Below are 16882 nucleotides of genomic sequence, written 5' to 3' on the forward strand. Positions count from 1 at the left end.
AGCACGGCTCTTGCTAGGGCCAGTGCTAGCAACACTCTCGGTTTGAGCCCCGTGAGCTCACCTACACGTCAAGGAGAAGCTGATATAGCCTCTCAAGGCTATCAGCATAGGTAGGAAATGAAAAAAACTATTCCTAATATTATATTTATGACTGAGCTCCACGATAAATGAAGCGCGTCATGTAATAAAAATCAAACCCTAAAAAATTGTAATGTGCGTAGTTGATATATAGGCCTCAAGTTTTAAGGATCCCGAAGTCTCTTTATGCCGGCATTCACTTTGTGCTATCTATGGGTTCCGAATATGGACCATTAGCTTTTTTATTGCGTGTTATTTTGCGTGTGGAATCATGTAAGTTAAAGTACTTTGAAGTCATTGCTCAAGGCATCAGAGAATCGCGCGACCGGACCTTTATTAACCTACTTCAAAAAAGGAGGAGGTTCTCAATTCGACTGTATGTTTTTTTTTTGTTACCTCATAACTTTTGACTGAGTGAATCGATTTTGATGATTCTTTTTTTTATTAGAAAACTGACGCTTCCCGTGTGGTCCCATTTCAATTAGGTCCCCTTCTGATAATGGTATCCATGAGAACACCATATAAGTCTTCAATTTGCATTAAATACGTGCGCGACAAACAGATGAATTACTCGGCATTGAAGATTGAACTCGGCAAGAATGACGGCATTTTGATGATTTATTCTTGACTCAGTAAAAAGCCTATTCCCATGTCACTATTGGTGAATAGATAATATTACTGCAAATGTGTCTTTTTATAAACTAGGATAACCGATGTACCATTGCAAATGGTCTTCGAGTAAGGGTGAAGGAATAACATCGTGTAAAAAAAATTAAACCTGCAAAATTATAATTTGCGTAATGAATGGTGGTAGGACCTCTTGTGGGTGCGCACGGGTAGGTAACACCACCCTGCCTATTTATGTCGTGAAGCAGTAATGTGTTTCGGTTTGAAGGATGGGGCAGCCATTGTACTGTTAACAACTGAGGCCTTACTACTCATATATCAATGTGAGTGGCGGCATTTACGTTGTAGATGTCTATGGGCTCCAGTAACCACTTAACACCAGGTGGGCTGTGAGCTCGTCCACACATATAAGCAATAAAAAAAAACAAAAAATTACATCGCTCGAGACGAGCCAAGTACTAAACTACTACTACTCTACGCTGGACAGAGTCTATTAAGATTGGGCATAATAATTGACCTTCCGCTGCCCATATCCTGCGAATCCCTGGTACCGGTCCCCCATCCACTATATGGAAGGATTACCCACGCTAAGTCTTTGTCTTTTGACCCCTTTTTGCGTTCTCTGCGATCATAAGCAAAACTGAGAAATAAAAATAAAAATATTCTATTATTATTAAATAACAGTAAATTAATGTGTACTGGGTTAAACAAATAAATCTAGCAAGCACCTTTACGATGACGTTTTTCATTGAAATTTATTATTGCAGCAATACGTTGGAGGTTTATTAATAAGATTTCATGAAAATATAAATGTTTATTGTTTATACACACACGGTGACCCCGAGCAAGCGGTTAGCGTAGACGATATCACGAATACACCCGCCTACATTAAACTTGTAGAACAATCGTAATCTAATTCACTCTAAATAATTCCGAATTGTGATTGTTTGAAAAAGCATCATCATCATCAACAGCCCACAGTCGTCCACTGCTGGACATAGGCCTCTCCCAATCTACACCACTGAGCCCGATCTGCGGCTCTCCTCATCCACTTCTTGCCGGCCCCCTGGCTAGATGGTGCGATGACCTCCGCACGGTGGCCGGCAAGAAAAAGCATTAACGAAATGTATTCTCTGACACAATCGATTTTTTCTTTTTTTATATAATATCTTATATAACGCCAATCCATTAGTTATTTCTCAAATCAAACCCTCATCAGCGGACTTAGTTGACAAACATCGTATCATCAATTTGAAACTCCCTTGAATTATAACCGTACATTTCATTAGCAAATGGACCGATATTTCTAGAGATGTGACGTAAAGTTATGATTTATAACGATCGTGTTTCTTTTTTATTCGTTTTTTTTTGTTTCACAGAGAAGGCATTGTTCATTTTTAAAAGCTTTGTCCGAATCAAACCTTTTTAGGAATAGCGTGGAACGTTTATTTTTTTTAATTCGTGGAAGAGTCTGGTTGCACTGTTCATTGTCATAGAATAGATAAATTGAAGGCAATCTTTGTGCAATACAGTTATTGAATCTATGCTTTTTATATTTAAGAATCGAATTTCATTTAGTTGGCTTGACTCGCGTAGATGCACAACATCATTTTAAATTATGTTTTTTTTTTTGTTGTATACGAAATATGATATATTTTTTTATCCATAATATGAGTTAATATAGTTCTTTTTGAGCTCACTTCGAAAAAGACGTGTAACTAGTCACACATTTCACTGTATATCGATTCAGATTGAAGATTTCAAAGACTTGTACCTAACTCTTTTATAGGTTACACAGATTTATAAAGCGTACTGTACATATGCATAAAATTTTAACAAAAAAAGACTATTGAAAAGCGTGCAAATGTAGAACAGTAAACAATGAATGCAAATTATGTCATCGCCCGTGAGGCACTTAAAATTTCAAAGTCAGCGACAGAAATGCTACCGTAAATTGTGCAGTTATTTACTGATGATTTTTTCGTATTGTTCATTCGATTCTTTAATGTTATTAATATAATCTTTTAGGGTGACCAATAAAAAAAGGAAATAACGGATTGTGTGTAATTTATTTGTTGTTAGCAAATTCAGTATTGCTGTTAACTGATTGTTATTGTCGAACGATTATAAGAAACCGCTTTTCTTACCTTTTTTTTGCTCTTATTTATCTCGCCTTTAAAATCCTTAACGTATTGCAGGAAAAGCAAAGTATGCTTTATTGCACACTTTAGTAAATTACAGAAATACTTGTTGTAGAAAAGTATATCGGGTGGTCTTATTGCGTCAGGTTTGAGCCCCGTGAGCTCACCTACCAAGTTAAGGTTACGCTGAAATGGTCTCTCGAGACCATCAGCTTAGGTAGGATAAAAAAAAGATCTTATTGCTCAAAGAGATTTCTTATAGATAACCAATAAACAAATACATTTAAATTTAATTTAATACTGAAAACTAAAATAGGTAATAATAGTTTTGTTTTATTCTGGCTAGCAGCGTGAAGATAAGAAGCCAAGGTAATAAAGCTATTGCTTACCGTCTTTGACAAGCGCGTTGTTTTTGAACTTCATCGAAGCTCTTTTAATGTATAAATAAGTCAAGCTAGTAAAAGCTTGTTGAAAACAACTAGTTTCCATCAGTTCGAACAACTGTTTTGACGACAGCATCGCATTTCATAAAAACTGCTAATATTAGAAATAAAATGACTTGATCAAAAAACTTCAAGTGTTTGTGAATAGGTGCCTGCGTCAGATTTTGAAAATCTTTTGGCCTGAGAAGATCACTAACAAAGAGCTGTGGAGGATCACTAAGCAGACACCAATGGAGAAGGAGATCCTTACGCGGAAGTGGCATTGGATTGGTCGCACTTTGAGAAAGCCCGATACCCACCTATCAAAGAGAGCACTGACCTGGAAAGTGTCTGGCAAAAGGAAGAGAGGCCGCCCCAGAACAACTTGGCGTCGCTCGGTGGAGCAGGAGCTAGGGGTCTTGGGCATGACGTGGGAGGAGCTAGAACAGACTGCCCAAGACCGATATAAATGGAAATTTTTTGATTCGAGCCCTAGCAGAGGGTAATAGGACAGAATGATGATGATTAGAAATAAAAAATAATTAATAGAACTATTATTTAATTAATCTAATTATCAAATTCGAAAAAAAAACACGTTTACTGATTCCTCGATTTACACAGTCGAAATACACGAAATTTATTTTAACTTTTAGTAGGTAGGGCAACACTTAATTCGCCTGCTAAATGTGTATAAGTACGCGCGAAAGTACCTACATTGGTATTTGTTATTTACGTTCATCTGTTGCTTACGGCTTACGTTGAATACTTTTGAAAAATGACTTATAGTGCTCGCGGTACACGCTTGTTGAAGGCTTTGGAAAATTATTGCAATGGAAATAAGGCTCATTATTCTGATAGCAGAATGGTCTTTAGTAAGGTAAGTTCAAGTAACTATACTGAGACCTTAGAACTTATATCGCATGGTATGTGGCGCATTTACGTTGTACATATCTATGGGCTCCAGTAACCACCTAACACCAGGTGGGCTGTGAGCTCGTCCACACATATAAGCAATAAAAATAATAATTAAGCAATAAAAAAATAATATATATACATATGTAAGAGGAAGCTATAAGTCGAGTCCATTCTTGTTGTGGTCGCAGCCTGAGGTCATAAAAAAAACCGAAAATGACTTTTAAAGTTTATTAAAAATTAAAGTGGTTACAATTAAACTTAAAGCTACTGGTCTGTCTTCCGACGATGTAAGTTCAGAAGTGTGGGCCCCATGGCTGACTTCGAGGCTCCACGAGGTAATGGTGCTGAATCGGCGTCCCCGCAGTCATGTGCGTCAATGTGCCATTTACGTCATTGCATAGTTTCTAGGGTGTTGCAATGCTGTCTCAGCGTTCACGACAATCACGTACGCCAATGTATACGTATGTGTAGTAAAATTCCTTTTGCATATCGGCATATTAGATGGACCTAGGGTATTATATAACATGCTTAATGCACAATATTATTATTTTTAGTTTTAAAATTCTTAATTTTATTTTATTAAATTTTTTTCATTTTTCTCTAGCTTACTCTTAGCCTTACTAATCTAATGAAAAGTAGGAAAGCCGTAAATTCATATAAGTAACGACCAATCAGAGCAGAGCCCGTACCTTGAGCAGGGTTGAGGCGCCATCTTTACTTTCTGAAGGCGGCCATTTTCTGGGGCCAGATTGAAGCGATAAGAACGAATCGAGTTGGATCGTTGATGAGGGTGTAATTCATGAATACGGTGGTTAAGATCGGTGCCGGGTAACTGCTAAATTCTCTTACAATATTACTGTGTAACAAAATATTGTAAGACACTAAATTAAAATGATAACGCCTACTAAACTTACAACCATTAGTGACGATGCCAGCGGGAACAACGTCTCCCCGATATCAGAAGTGGGATCGGTACAGGCACAAAACGCGAACGAACAGACAGTGGCAAAAGACGGATGAGGCGCGTTAATCGAAGCACAACAAACCAGCATGGGATTACTCATGGAGGCGCTAACCAATCCACTGAATATCGTGGATAAGAGCATCACGCTGCTTCAGCCTGAACCGGAGGCCCGGGCCTGGTTGGCTACAACGACATCTGCTTATCCCATTCTGAGATGCAGGGAAGTAAATGAATTCTTATTCTCAGTAAGGCCATGAAAGGGTCCGCCGCAGCATTGTTGTCTCAAATAGTTATTTTTAATATGAAATGGGTAGATTTTAAGGATTTTTTTCTTTCTCGTTTGATACGTTAGACACATGTGCAGCGACGATATTGAAGATTTTTACCGGTAAACCACAAGAAGGTGAATGTCTTGCTGTATCTATCTGCAACGAAGAAAAATAACTACTCGCTGTAAAATGCAACGTGAACTAATGACTTTTTATTATCGCAGACGGAATTACCAATACATGACAAAGGCCGTTGCAACGCTTACGCAATATAATAAGAGTCCTAGCTTAAGTTCTAGTTCAACAAAATGTTACGTTTGTGGAAATCTTGGCCATAAATCTTGAATGATTCAGTCGATCGCATTACAAGGAGCAAACAACTCCAACCTTTGAACGTCTCAATACAACCGTTTGCTACGCGTGCCCCTGCGACTTGCTACAAGTGTGGTGTTGAGGGTCATTTGGCATTGCGGTTCTCAAAACATGGCCAATAGCAAGCAGCAGTAGCACAGCCGACCACCGCATCCAGCATTGTAAAGCGGGAGGACTTGTTTGCTATGAAACCAGTCACCGGGATAATTACACAATTTTGTGAACAGTTTTCATTTGATTTTGATTACAGTGCTGACTGGTCCTTAAATAAAGAAAGCGTCTCTTGTAAAGCTTGTCAGTAATTTGCAGCATTAAATTTTTATTCTGAATGGAGAATAAGAAATTCTAGTGTATTAAGTAACTCATAAATTTTATCTGGGGTCGCTTGTAGTGGTCATGATGTACAAATTTTATTTCACACTATACCTGATGAATAACAAGATAACGATATTTTAATTGGACGTGATTTGTTGACCTTTGGCTTATCGGTACAGCTTATTACTCGATATAAACTTACTATAGTTAAACTTACTATAGATGATAATGTGTAAGAGGGGAATGAGCGAAGAAATGGTATATGAAATGGATATGAGTATGGAAGGAGACAACATGTCGTGCCGACCCCAGGTGACTGGGAGAAGGTCAGGAGAATGATGATGATAAATTTACTGTAGTTGAAAATCCCTCTTTAGTTAATATTTTCAACTAAGGAAACGCGGTGGCTGACTTTCATGACTTGGACACTGATATACACGATGACCTTAAACCACAATTGATAGAACTTCTTAGTTGGTTTAAGAACTCGTTTATACAAGGTACGCCTTAGAGTAAAGGCAGGTTGTATTAGAAATTAATAATTAGAAAATAATCCTAGTAAAATCGTACAGCGGCGGCCTTATCACTTGAGCCTTGAAGAGCGAAGTACCTAATAAACCTAGTGAACAGTAAACTATATTATTATTAGCTGGAGTAATCAGACCAAGCAAATCGCCCTTCTCTAGCCTAATAATCTTAGCGAGGTGGCCACAGAAAGGTAAGATGGCCACAGAGAGGCGAGGTAGTCATAGAAAGGAGAGTTGGCTACAGACGACGAGGTGACCACAGAAAGGTGAGGTGACCACAGAGAGGCGAGGTGGTCATAGAAAGGCGAATTGGCTACAGAAAGGCGAGATGGTCACAGAAAGGTGATTTGGCCACAAAAAGGCGAGGTAGTCAGAGAAAGGCGAGTTGGCCATAGGATGGTGAGGAGGCCATTTTATTATTAATAATTTAACAGATGTACGGCAATTAACAAAGAGGCAGCTGTTTTGTTGCTGCGTGCTTAATTTAGAATGTAGAATGGAGTAAGTATATTAGGATTCAGATGAGGACAGAAAATAGATTGCTTGCCCTCTTGCAGGAAATAGAAATGGAGTTGTTGTGTAGAGGATCAAATGTTATAATCTTGTAATAGTCGTGGGTCAGGAGTGGCCCATACAAGGAACCATACAAGAAGAAGTTTCTTTTTTTTTTGCAGAAAATGATAATGCACAGTCATTAACACCACACGAGGGCGTGTAATGTCAGGACGGGCGTGTCAGATTATTGTTTACATTTATAATGCACAATATTATTATTTTTGCGTTGTAATTAGTTTTAAAGTTCTTAATTTTTTTATCATTTCATTTTTCTATAGCTTTAAAACCTTACTAATCCAATAAAAGGTAGGAAAACTCTATATTTTTTTTTATTGCTTAGATGGGTGGACGAGCTTACAGCTCACCTGGCTGTTAAGTGGTTACTGGAGCCCATAGACGAGCTCACAGCCCACCTGGTGCTAAGTGATTCTCTCTTCTCTTCTTTGTCGTTTCCTCATTACTGAGGGTTGTGACCACCTTGGTCCAGTTTTTGCACCAGCTTCCTCTAATGTTGCCTGCATTCGGCCTGCTTAATGGCTAAGTGATTACCACAGCTAATAGACATCTACAACGTAAATGCGCCACACACTTTGAGATATAAGTTCTAAGGTCTCAGTATGGTTACAACAGCTGCCCCACCCTTGAAACCGAAGCGCATTACTGCTTCACGGCAGAAATAGGCAGGGTGGTGGTACCTACCCGTGCGGACTCACAAGACGTCCTACCACCAGTTAAGGATATAATTTTTAACCAATAAGTCTGACCCATAGTCGGAACCGTATACCTTGCAAAGATACCCATTCAGTGAACGATGTTCCTTCGGCATTAGAAAACCATCACAAAGTCGTTTCCTGTGAAGATAAAATCCAACTACTGCTTCATAATGATGACAATTGGTAAACGAATTACCTTATCGCATTACCACGATCAATTTACGAAAAAACTATTTAAGTAACGTATTTTTGATGTTTTAAATTGACCGACTCAGTGATATGGTAATTGCTGCCCCGCTTCAAGGTTATAATGGTTTATTTTTGCAGCTAAAAACCGCACACCTCACTGAGGGTTGCCTGAAAGGGTCATTTGTAGTTGATCCCTCAATGTGCAATATTGGTGATACTCTACATGGAGGTTATATGGCATCTGTGATGGACGCTGTCTCCTTGTATGCACTGATAAGCAGATCAGATGGCAGATTAGGCTGGACCACCAATATGAACATTAGGTATGTGATATTTTTTATAGTATGTGTATGGTGATGATCGAGCCAGCGATCCACCGGGTTTTAAATGGTTCCTCAATTTGAATGCTGTGACCTATTTTGAAATACGAAAGTCTTACTTGCATTACGGCTGTCCCATCAGAGCGCATGGTTGCCAAGCGACAGTCATAGGTGGGATCCCAGTGCGGGCTCACGATATTCCCTATCGATCACATACACGCTGTAATGAGAAGGTTCTTCTGTGACCGTTTTAGTCAAGATGACCTATGAAGAGTTGGCGGCCTTGGCTCACAGATGGCACTGCAATAAAGACTTTAATTCCAGATAAATTTGTGTTTTAAATTAAAATCTACGACAGTTAGATAAATAAAAAAAGATTCAAGTCATTCACCGGAGATTGGGGAGCAGCTTTTTCTGATTATTAAGCCAGTGACGATCCGGTAGTCGATTTTGCGAAGCCCACTGCTCTCTCTCAGGTTGACCCCGTGAGCTCGCCTACTCGTAGCTGGAATAGCCACTGAGGCTCCCAGCGAATAGGTAGGGAAAAAATTCCACCTCATATCTCAAGGTAGATTCTAAGATATTGAAATTCGAAATTTGAGACTGGAAGAAGTGATTGCAATACAATCTACAGCGGTCATTTTAATTTACGACTCTAGTAAGTAGTCTGTTTAAAACTGAAATAAAAAAAAGGATTGTGTGGTTTTATGAAACCACGGTAAAAGTGAAACTTTTTTTCACATTATAGACATTTAACTCTGACAAACAACATTTACATTAAACACTGACAAAAACAAATAAAAAAATAGCGTGGGGCACTGGCACAAATGAGTAACTACACGGTCAGCTGCTGCGAACTATAGGCGTCGCCATATTGGCTTTGGCTGCTGACGACGAACGCCTTTCACTTTATCCCTACTCCGCGGCCGACCGTCACGCGACATGCAACACACAGACGAAAAAGTTTGAGACGATGTAATAAAAGTTTCACTTTACTGATTTCATTTATGCGTTTGTCTACGTGGTCTTTTGTTTTTAAGTTACCTCAAACCTGCCAGACTTGGAGATACAATAACAGTGGAGTCGAATTTACTAAAGGGAGGCGCGAGTTCAGTGATGGAAGTCATTCTGCATGACGGCGAAGGCGCACCGGTGGCCAAGAGCACGACCTCGTTCATCTCTGGAAGTGACAAGTTTCAGAAAATCTTGAAAGATAACTTAGACTTTGATGTGTTTGAAAATTAAGTAATTCTATTTCCACAGTAATTGGTTTGTGGGAAAAAAATTTAGTTTTGTGAGCGAATAAAAAATATTATTGTTCTTGATTGTGTAATTGAAAAAACAAAAACCAAGTTACGGAACCATGTTCGGAGGCGTTCACCCATCCAAGTACTGACCGCGCCGGACGTTGCTTCACTTTACTGATCGGACGAGAGCCGGCAACTTCAACGTATTGTCGATGTTTTTATATAGGTTAATTAAGAATTTTGAACAACTTTATAACCTTTCACAAGTAATTGATTTTAAATAATCTGCAATTCTTTAATTAGCTACCTACTTAAGATTTTAAGGATAATCTTACTTTTTAACGGTAACGAGGTAATATGATTTCCCTATAATTTGCTGAGACATACTTGATAGCTCTCAGTTCAGTGGTGACGCTAACTCATCGCGAATTCCACTGACATCTAATATTGTAGTAGTCCTACCCCATCCTTTAAGTCAGGTTTGGTTCGACACGAAGACGCATCACAAGAAAGTGTTTTACTTAGACATTTCCAGTTCAAAATACGACCAAGAATGTGGTAAATAAATTGGTATAAAATAATCAACTGATGTCATAAGTAGACGAATATTAATGTGAGTGAATTGTAATTATGTTTATTTATATGCGAGAGTTCGCAGAAGCACGTGCTTAGATTATTGGAAATAATCTACGTACAAAATATATGTGGTGCCTTTTTATTGGTAAGAGAACTTTGGGAGTCTTCAACATGAGAGCGTTAATCAGGTCAAGATTAAGGATTCATCCAAAAAGGTCGTAATCCCTATTCACACACGGAAGAATCAAGGGTTCTTCAGAATAGAGTTGTGTCTTTAAAAACGGCATTAAAGAATCGATTGCTTTTTTATTTTTTTATTGCTTAGATTGGTGGACGAGCTCACAGCCCACCTGGTGTTAAGTGGTTACTGGAGCCCATAGACATCCACAATGTAAATGCGCCACCCACCTTAAGATATAAGTTCTAAGGTCTCAGTATAGTTACAACGGCTGCCCCACCCTTCAAACCGAAACGCATTACTGCTTCACGGCAGAAATAGGCAGGGCGGTGGTACCCACCCGCGCGGACTCACAAGAGGTCCTACCACCAGTAATTACGCAAATTATAATTTTTCGGGTTTCATTTTTATTACACGATGTTATTCCTTCACCGTGGAAGTCAATCGTGAACATTTGTTGAGTACGTATTTCATTAGAAAAATTGGTACCCGCCTAAGATTCGAACATCGGTGCATCGCTTAACACGAATGCACCGGACGTCTTATCCGTTAGGCCACGACGACTTCAAATTGTTTTATCGATATATCTTATGATAATGAACTTTGCTTGCTAGCAGTATCCTCTCTTCATTTAGGTTTTCTAGTTTCTAGTTTTTCTTCATTTAGGTAATTCTACTGATGGTAGAATGTGTTATCAACCCGCCTATCCCAGCCTATTTCTGCGAGGAAGAAATCAGGTGTTTGGCTTTTAGTTTAATTTTTAAATTTCCTTTTTAAATTTCTTTAATTCCACCTCTGGTCTCAAAGCGAGTGACGAAATTTACGCTGGCAAGGTTAGGAGCCCAGAATGGCTACCATAGCCATCGTTCACCCATCCAAAGTGATATAAATATCGATAAAAACCTCGATAAATTCCGGCTGCTTCACATCCCTATTCGAGATGTCCGTTCCCGAATCGACGCATCCGGTCGGCACTTTGTCGCGGTCTCGCCGGAAGTACACTCAGTACTATATCCTATCCACTTACAAGTCATTGTATCTTCGTACATTATTTCTTGGTATAAAAAATATTACTTGGTTCAGGATAATTTTGATGTTGTTCGTATCACATCATTCTTGTCTCCACCGGTTCCTTCCACTTGCCTGATGAGTACCGCCAATATCCGATCCGTCCGTTGGTTTGTTTGTTGAAGATAGTATTAGGCGTCGAGGGCATTCTATAAATATCACAACATGAAGGATCAGTCGGAATCGATGCGCCACTTCGACAAAGCGGCACGACACGGGAACCCTCTCATCGTGGCTACCGGTAACTACATTCCCGATCCTGTGGACAGAATGGAAAGCAGTCGACGTCGCCCAAAACACGACATTTCGGATCCCCCCGATCCACCCGCTTTTAGGTATCTCAAGCACCAGTCATCTTTCTCGTCGAACCCATCGCTTGCGACGAAGAGCTCGACGAGTAAACTAACCCACAGACACAGCCCACTGAGTTTCTCGCCAGATCTTCTCAGTGGGTCGCGTGTCCGATCCGGTGGTAGATTCTGCGAAGCACGGCTCTTGCTAGGGTTCGTGTTAGTAACGTCATCAGGTATGAGCCCCGTGAGCTCACCTACTAGTTATGGTTACGCTCAAATAGCCTCTCAAGGCTATCAGCTTAGGTAGGAAAAAAACCGTTCGCCTTGAGAAATCTCATCTCTATCGCTTTACGATTGTCCTTTAAACTGGAACGTGTTGTTTCTGTTTCTTAGATAAGCTTGGGAAATAATTATAACTGGAAATAATCATATATACTAGAGGTCCTGCAGTAGTCGAAATTCGACTATAATTAATTGGAATTGTAAGTTTGTACACTATTATGATTGTATTTTATACTTCTATAATCACAAATTTCTCCAAGACTACACTATAAAAATATTGACAAAGACAAACAATATTTAATCTATTCTCAATTTGACAACAGTCGCCAAAAACAAAAGTTTGGCAATAAATAGTATGCATGCGTGTGTACGTCAAATACATGGTATGTAGTGTGTGTAAGTTTTTCTTTATTGATTTAATGTATCTTTTAGGCATTATTTTAAAAAAATATTAGCATTATGCACTTCTTCTGTTTATTCCCTATAAGTGTGGGAAATTTCATTCTCCTCAGTCCGCGCAATTTTCGTAAAAAGGGATACAAAGTTTTTGCTTCACGTATTAATATATAGATTATTTAAAGTTCCTATATTGCACTTACAGCACAATGCCCTACCAGTACCTTATACAGCTATTATATATGTAGGTATTTTTTCATGCACAGCTTTTAATTAGTAACTTGAAATATTACATAGATAGAGAGTAGGTTATTTCAGTCTTATTTTCTTGGTAATTAAATTTAATTTGTTTGGCGAAGCTTTCTTGATTGATTGATTGATTGATTGATTGCACGGAACGATCGAAAATGTTTTTCCAACCGATTGCTGCCAGCTTTTATGACAGTGGAGACGATCAATCATGAATCAGCGTGTTGGTGTAGTTTCGTCAGATACTTTCACATAACCTACAGAGTTTCTGACGTGATCTTCCCAGTGGGTCGCGTTTTCGAACCGGTGGTAGATTCAGCGAAGCACCGCTCTTGCTTGGGTCGGTGTTAGCAAATCTCTTAAGTTGGACTCGTGAGCTCAGCTACCGTAAATAGTTGGAATAACCCCTTAGGCTATCAACCAGTGAGTGATTCAAGAGTGAATCAGAATTTAAACTTCAGCCAGCTCGTCTGCTCTGTTAACAACAAACGTTTAGGTATCTGATATTTTCAAGGATTAAAAGAATCGACAGTTCAAAAACGATGTAAATATTTTTTTTTAAAGGAAATGTTATGATGATGGGACTTTTTTTTAATTTATTTTTTATTGCTTATATGGGTGGACGAGCTCACAGCCCACCTGATGTTAAGTGGTTACTGGAGCCCATAGACATCTACAATGTAAATGCGCCACCCACCTTGAGATATAAGTTCTATGGTCTCAAGTATAGTTACAACGGCTGCCCCACCCTTCAAACCGAAACGCATTACTGTTTCACGGCAGAAATAGGCGGGGTGGTGGTACCTACCCGTGCGGACTCACAAGAGGTCCTACCACCAGTGAACTCAGTTCCACACTCAATCCGTGCAAGTCCTCACTTGAACTACCTAGTATTCAGGAAGGCATTAAAGGAGTACTATCTATCAATTTAGTATTACTTATATGTATTTATTTTATGTATTTCATTATATATGTACGTGTATGTTTATGTTATGTACGTGTGTGATTGTGTATGTATATAGTTTGATATATTATGTATTAGTGTTTATTTTTATTATTTTTATTGTTATTCACTATAGTATCAATAATTAAATTAATTATATTGTACTCATCTACCCACTCATGTAAAGCTTTCCTTCTTAAAGAACGGTTAGCTGGTAGATAACTCAATTGTTGAGTTAAGCTCACAATTTTTATATCTTATCGCAATTACTGTATTATATTAACTGTGTGTACAAGTAAAGAATAAAGATAAGATAAAAATGATATTAGTGAATTTTTATATGATATTAATATATGTATGTAATTGATTAGATCTATTGTTTTATGATTTTAATGGATTATGAATGTAATGAAATTCTTTTTAACTATAATTTATGAATTTTATATTGTAAATTGACATGTTAGTAATCTTCAATTAATTTTATATTTGCACACTTTTTAATCAAGTAAGAACATGCTGGAATGTTAAAATTTTATAATACCTTTATTTATGTACCATGTCTCTGGCAAATAAATTTTTAGAATTGAATTGAATTTACTGGTGCTGGTACTTACCTCTCTGAACATACTATAAGATCAATTATTTAAAAAAACTCAAAACACTTCAGTATACATTATGAGCCAAATATAAATGTTTATAATAATAGTAGCCATAAATGATAATTACTGGTGATAGGACTTCTTGTGAGTCCGCGCGGGTAGGTACCACCACCCTGCCTATTTCTGCCGTGAGGCAGTAATGCGTTTCGGTTTGAAGGGTGGGGCAGCCGTTGTAACTATACTTGAGACCTTAGAACTTATATCTCAAGGTGGGTGGCGGATTTACGTTGTAGATGTCTATGGGCTCCAGTAACCACTTAACACCAGATGGGCTGTGAGCTCGTCTTGCCACAAGAGCAATAAATATTTTTTTTTAACAAAATCTTTCTAAAATAAAAACACAATATTGTAGTCACATCTGTTTATTGCTGGAGCAATAATTAAGCAAAAATGTATACATCGTAATGAATTTTTGATCCGCGCTCGCTCTTCATGCGGAGATTGACGAAGTTATAGCCGATTCCGCCTTGGGTGATGTTCGCAGAAGCGGTGCTATAGGTCTTGTCGAAGGCCAGAATGCCCTGAAAAAAAAATTCCAACGATTTAATACCCTCACGACTCAAAAGCCCATTAAAGGTATCTCGAAATGCGAAATGCTTTTCTATAAATTTGTTTTCTTTAAATTCTCATATTTCACGTAACTACAAGGTCAGCTTAGCAAAAACGCCGTCTTGATACAGCGTCTGCCAGAAATAAAGAATAGTTTAAAAAAACTAACAAAATACTTTTTCCAAATAGAAAATCCAACTAAAAAATAGAAAATAAATTTTAATAAATTTGAATTAAAAATAGTGTGAGTAAAAATGATTTTATTGTAAAAAAGCGTGGGGTGCTTTTCAGGATATTATCAAAATAACCCTTCTACTCATATCTGTTCATGAAATATTTAATTTTATAACTACTGATACCGTGCACCCCACGATTTTTTTACAATAAAATATTTTTTTCTTACACTATTTTTAATTCAAATTTATTAAAATTTATTTTCTATTTTTAGTTGGATTTTCTATAAAAGCGTATTTTGTTAGTTTTTTTAAACTATTATTTATTTTTCATTTTTTAGTTGAACTTCAATTTTTTCAATTTCTTTTTTTTTTTTTAATTGAATTGTCATCGGTCCTTAATAAGTATACCAAATTTCGAGTTAATCCGACGTTTTGAAGGGGGTCAAAATCATGTTCAAAGATTCCGTTACATACTAACATACATACGTCTGAAGCTCGTGTAATGGAAAATAAACGCGGAAAATTCTCTAAATTGGCGTCGTTAATTGTGGTACGGCATCCAAGTACACTCGGGTGACTACCGTCCTGCCCATTACTTTTGAGACTTCATCTTACGTCAATGGATTTTGGTAATTCGTCAGCTGGCCCGCCATCACCGCACTTATATAGTGCAACAAAAAAATATTAATACTTTTGTCTTTAATTGGATCAACGGTCAAAATTGTATTTGGATCAGCGGAAGTTAATTATAAAGTTTATCCCGTACTGAATCGACTGGTACGTGTATATCCTTGTTATATATATATACACCTTCGGCTGTTATTTACCTATTTTTACGTCGGTAGTAGTACTGTCAAAGGGTACAATAACACGATCGAAAATATTTGAACCAAAAAAAAACGATTTGAGAAAAACAAAAAGACTCCTTGTTATTTTTATTCTCGTAGTCTGGTGTCTTAGTATTTGATTTAAACGGACCTCACCCGCTGAGTTTCCCGCCGGATCTTCTCAGTGGGTCACGATTCTGATCAGGTGGGACATTCTGTGAAGCACTGCTCTTACTAGAGCCAGTGTTAGCAAACCCATCCACGTTGTGTCCATGAGGCCACCTACCGGTCTGTGACTAGTTGGAGTAGCCCTTTACGCTACCAACTATTGTGCAGAGTAAAACCTCTGCATAAATTATTATATATTTATTTAGCAAATTGAGAACTACATAAAAAAGTCGTGACTAACCTGAATGGACCTCCCGAATATGGAAGGTACATGAGGCAAGCTGAAATGGAGGTTTTCAACTCTCTTACGGAACATTTTCGAGCTGTACTGCACGTCATGGTGGTAGACCAAGGGCCTATTGACGCTGGTGCCGACGAAAGTGTGACCGCATTCCACGATCACCGCAGCGGCGAGTAGCAACACAACGATTTGCAACTTCATCATGGCAAATGGCACTGAACAACTGTGAGCTACGAGGAAATGCACCCGTTAAATATTCTGATGTTTTTTTTTTGTGACTCAGTGCAGTGTAAATAATTCGGAGCTGGTTAATTCTGTTTTTTTTTTTTTTAATATACTTCGCCCAACGCAGGAACGATATTATCATTCCGATAGAGGCACCCGTCACGTGCGGACGTGCTCATCGACCACTCGATCGCCCGGTCTCTGTTCGCCCGGCTTTTGTTAGCCCGGCCATTGTTCGCGCGGCCTGTGTTTGTGGTACATCTGCCGACTAAGTGCTCTTTCTGGAAGTTTTTATTTGTTTTGTTTCCTTTTGTTGTTTCTGTGTTCGTGGTACATCTGCCGACAAACTGTTTTCCTGGAAGTGTTTAATTGTTCTGTTTCTTTTTGTTATTTCCGTT

General features: G+C 38.2%; 2 protein-coding genes across 2 annotated transcripts; one reads left to right on the plus strand and one right to left on the minus strand.

Annotated features, from left to right (window-relative positions):
- The first annotated feature begins 3972 nt into the window (after positions 1-3972).
- LOC101746533 (acyl-coenzyme A thioesterase 13) lies at positions 3973-9727 on the plus strand. The gene is made up of 3 exons (XM_004929667.5): positions 3973-4145; positions 8226-8410; positions 9448-9727. The coding sequence occupies exons 1-3, from the start codon at positions 4044-4046 to the stop codon at positions 9650-9652; spliced, it is 492 nt and encodes a 163-aa protein (XP_004929724.2). The 5' UTR covers positions 3973-4043; the 3' UTR covers positions 9653-9727.
- Positions 9728-14644: 4917 nt separating this feature from the next.
- LOC101738556 (uncharacterized) lies at positions 14645-16517 on the minus strand. Its single transcript, XM_004934290.5, has 2 exons — positions 16260-16517; positions 14645-14819 (listed from the first exon to the last, which is right to left on the minus strand). The coding sequence occupies exons 1-2, from the start codon at positions 16461-16463 to the stop codon at positions 14679-14681; spliced, it is 345 nt and encodes a 114-aa protein (XP_004934347.2). The 5' UTR covers positions 16464-16517; the 3' UTR covers positions 14645-14678.
- Between the last annotated feature and the right edge of the window lie 365 nt (positions 16518-16882).

Source organism: Bombyx mori, chromosome 21 (assembly GCF_030269925.1).
Source record: "Bombyx mori chromosome 21, ASM3026992v2".
NCBI lineage: Eukaryota > Metazoa > Arthropoda > Insecta > Lepidoptera > Bombycidae > Bombyx > Bombyx mori.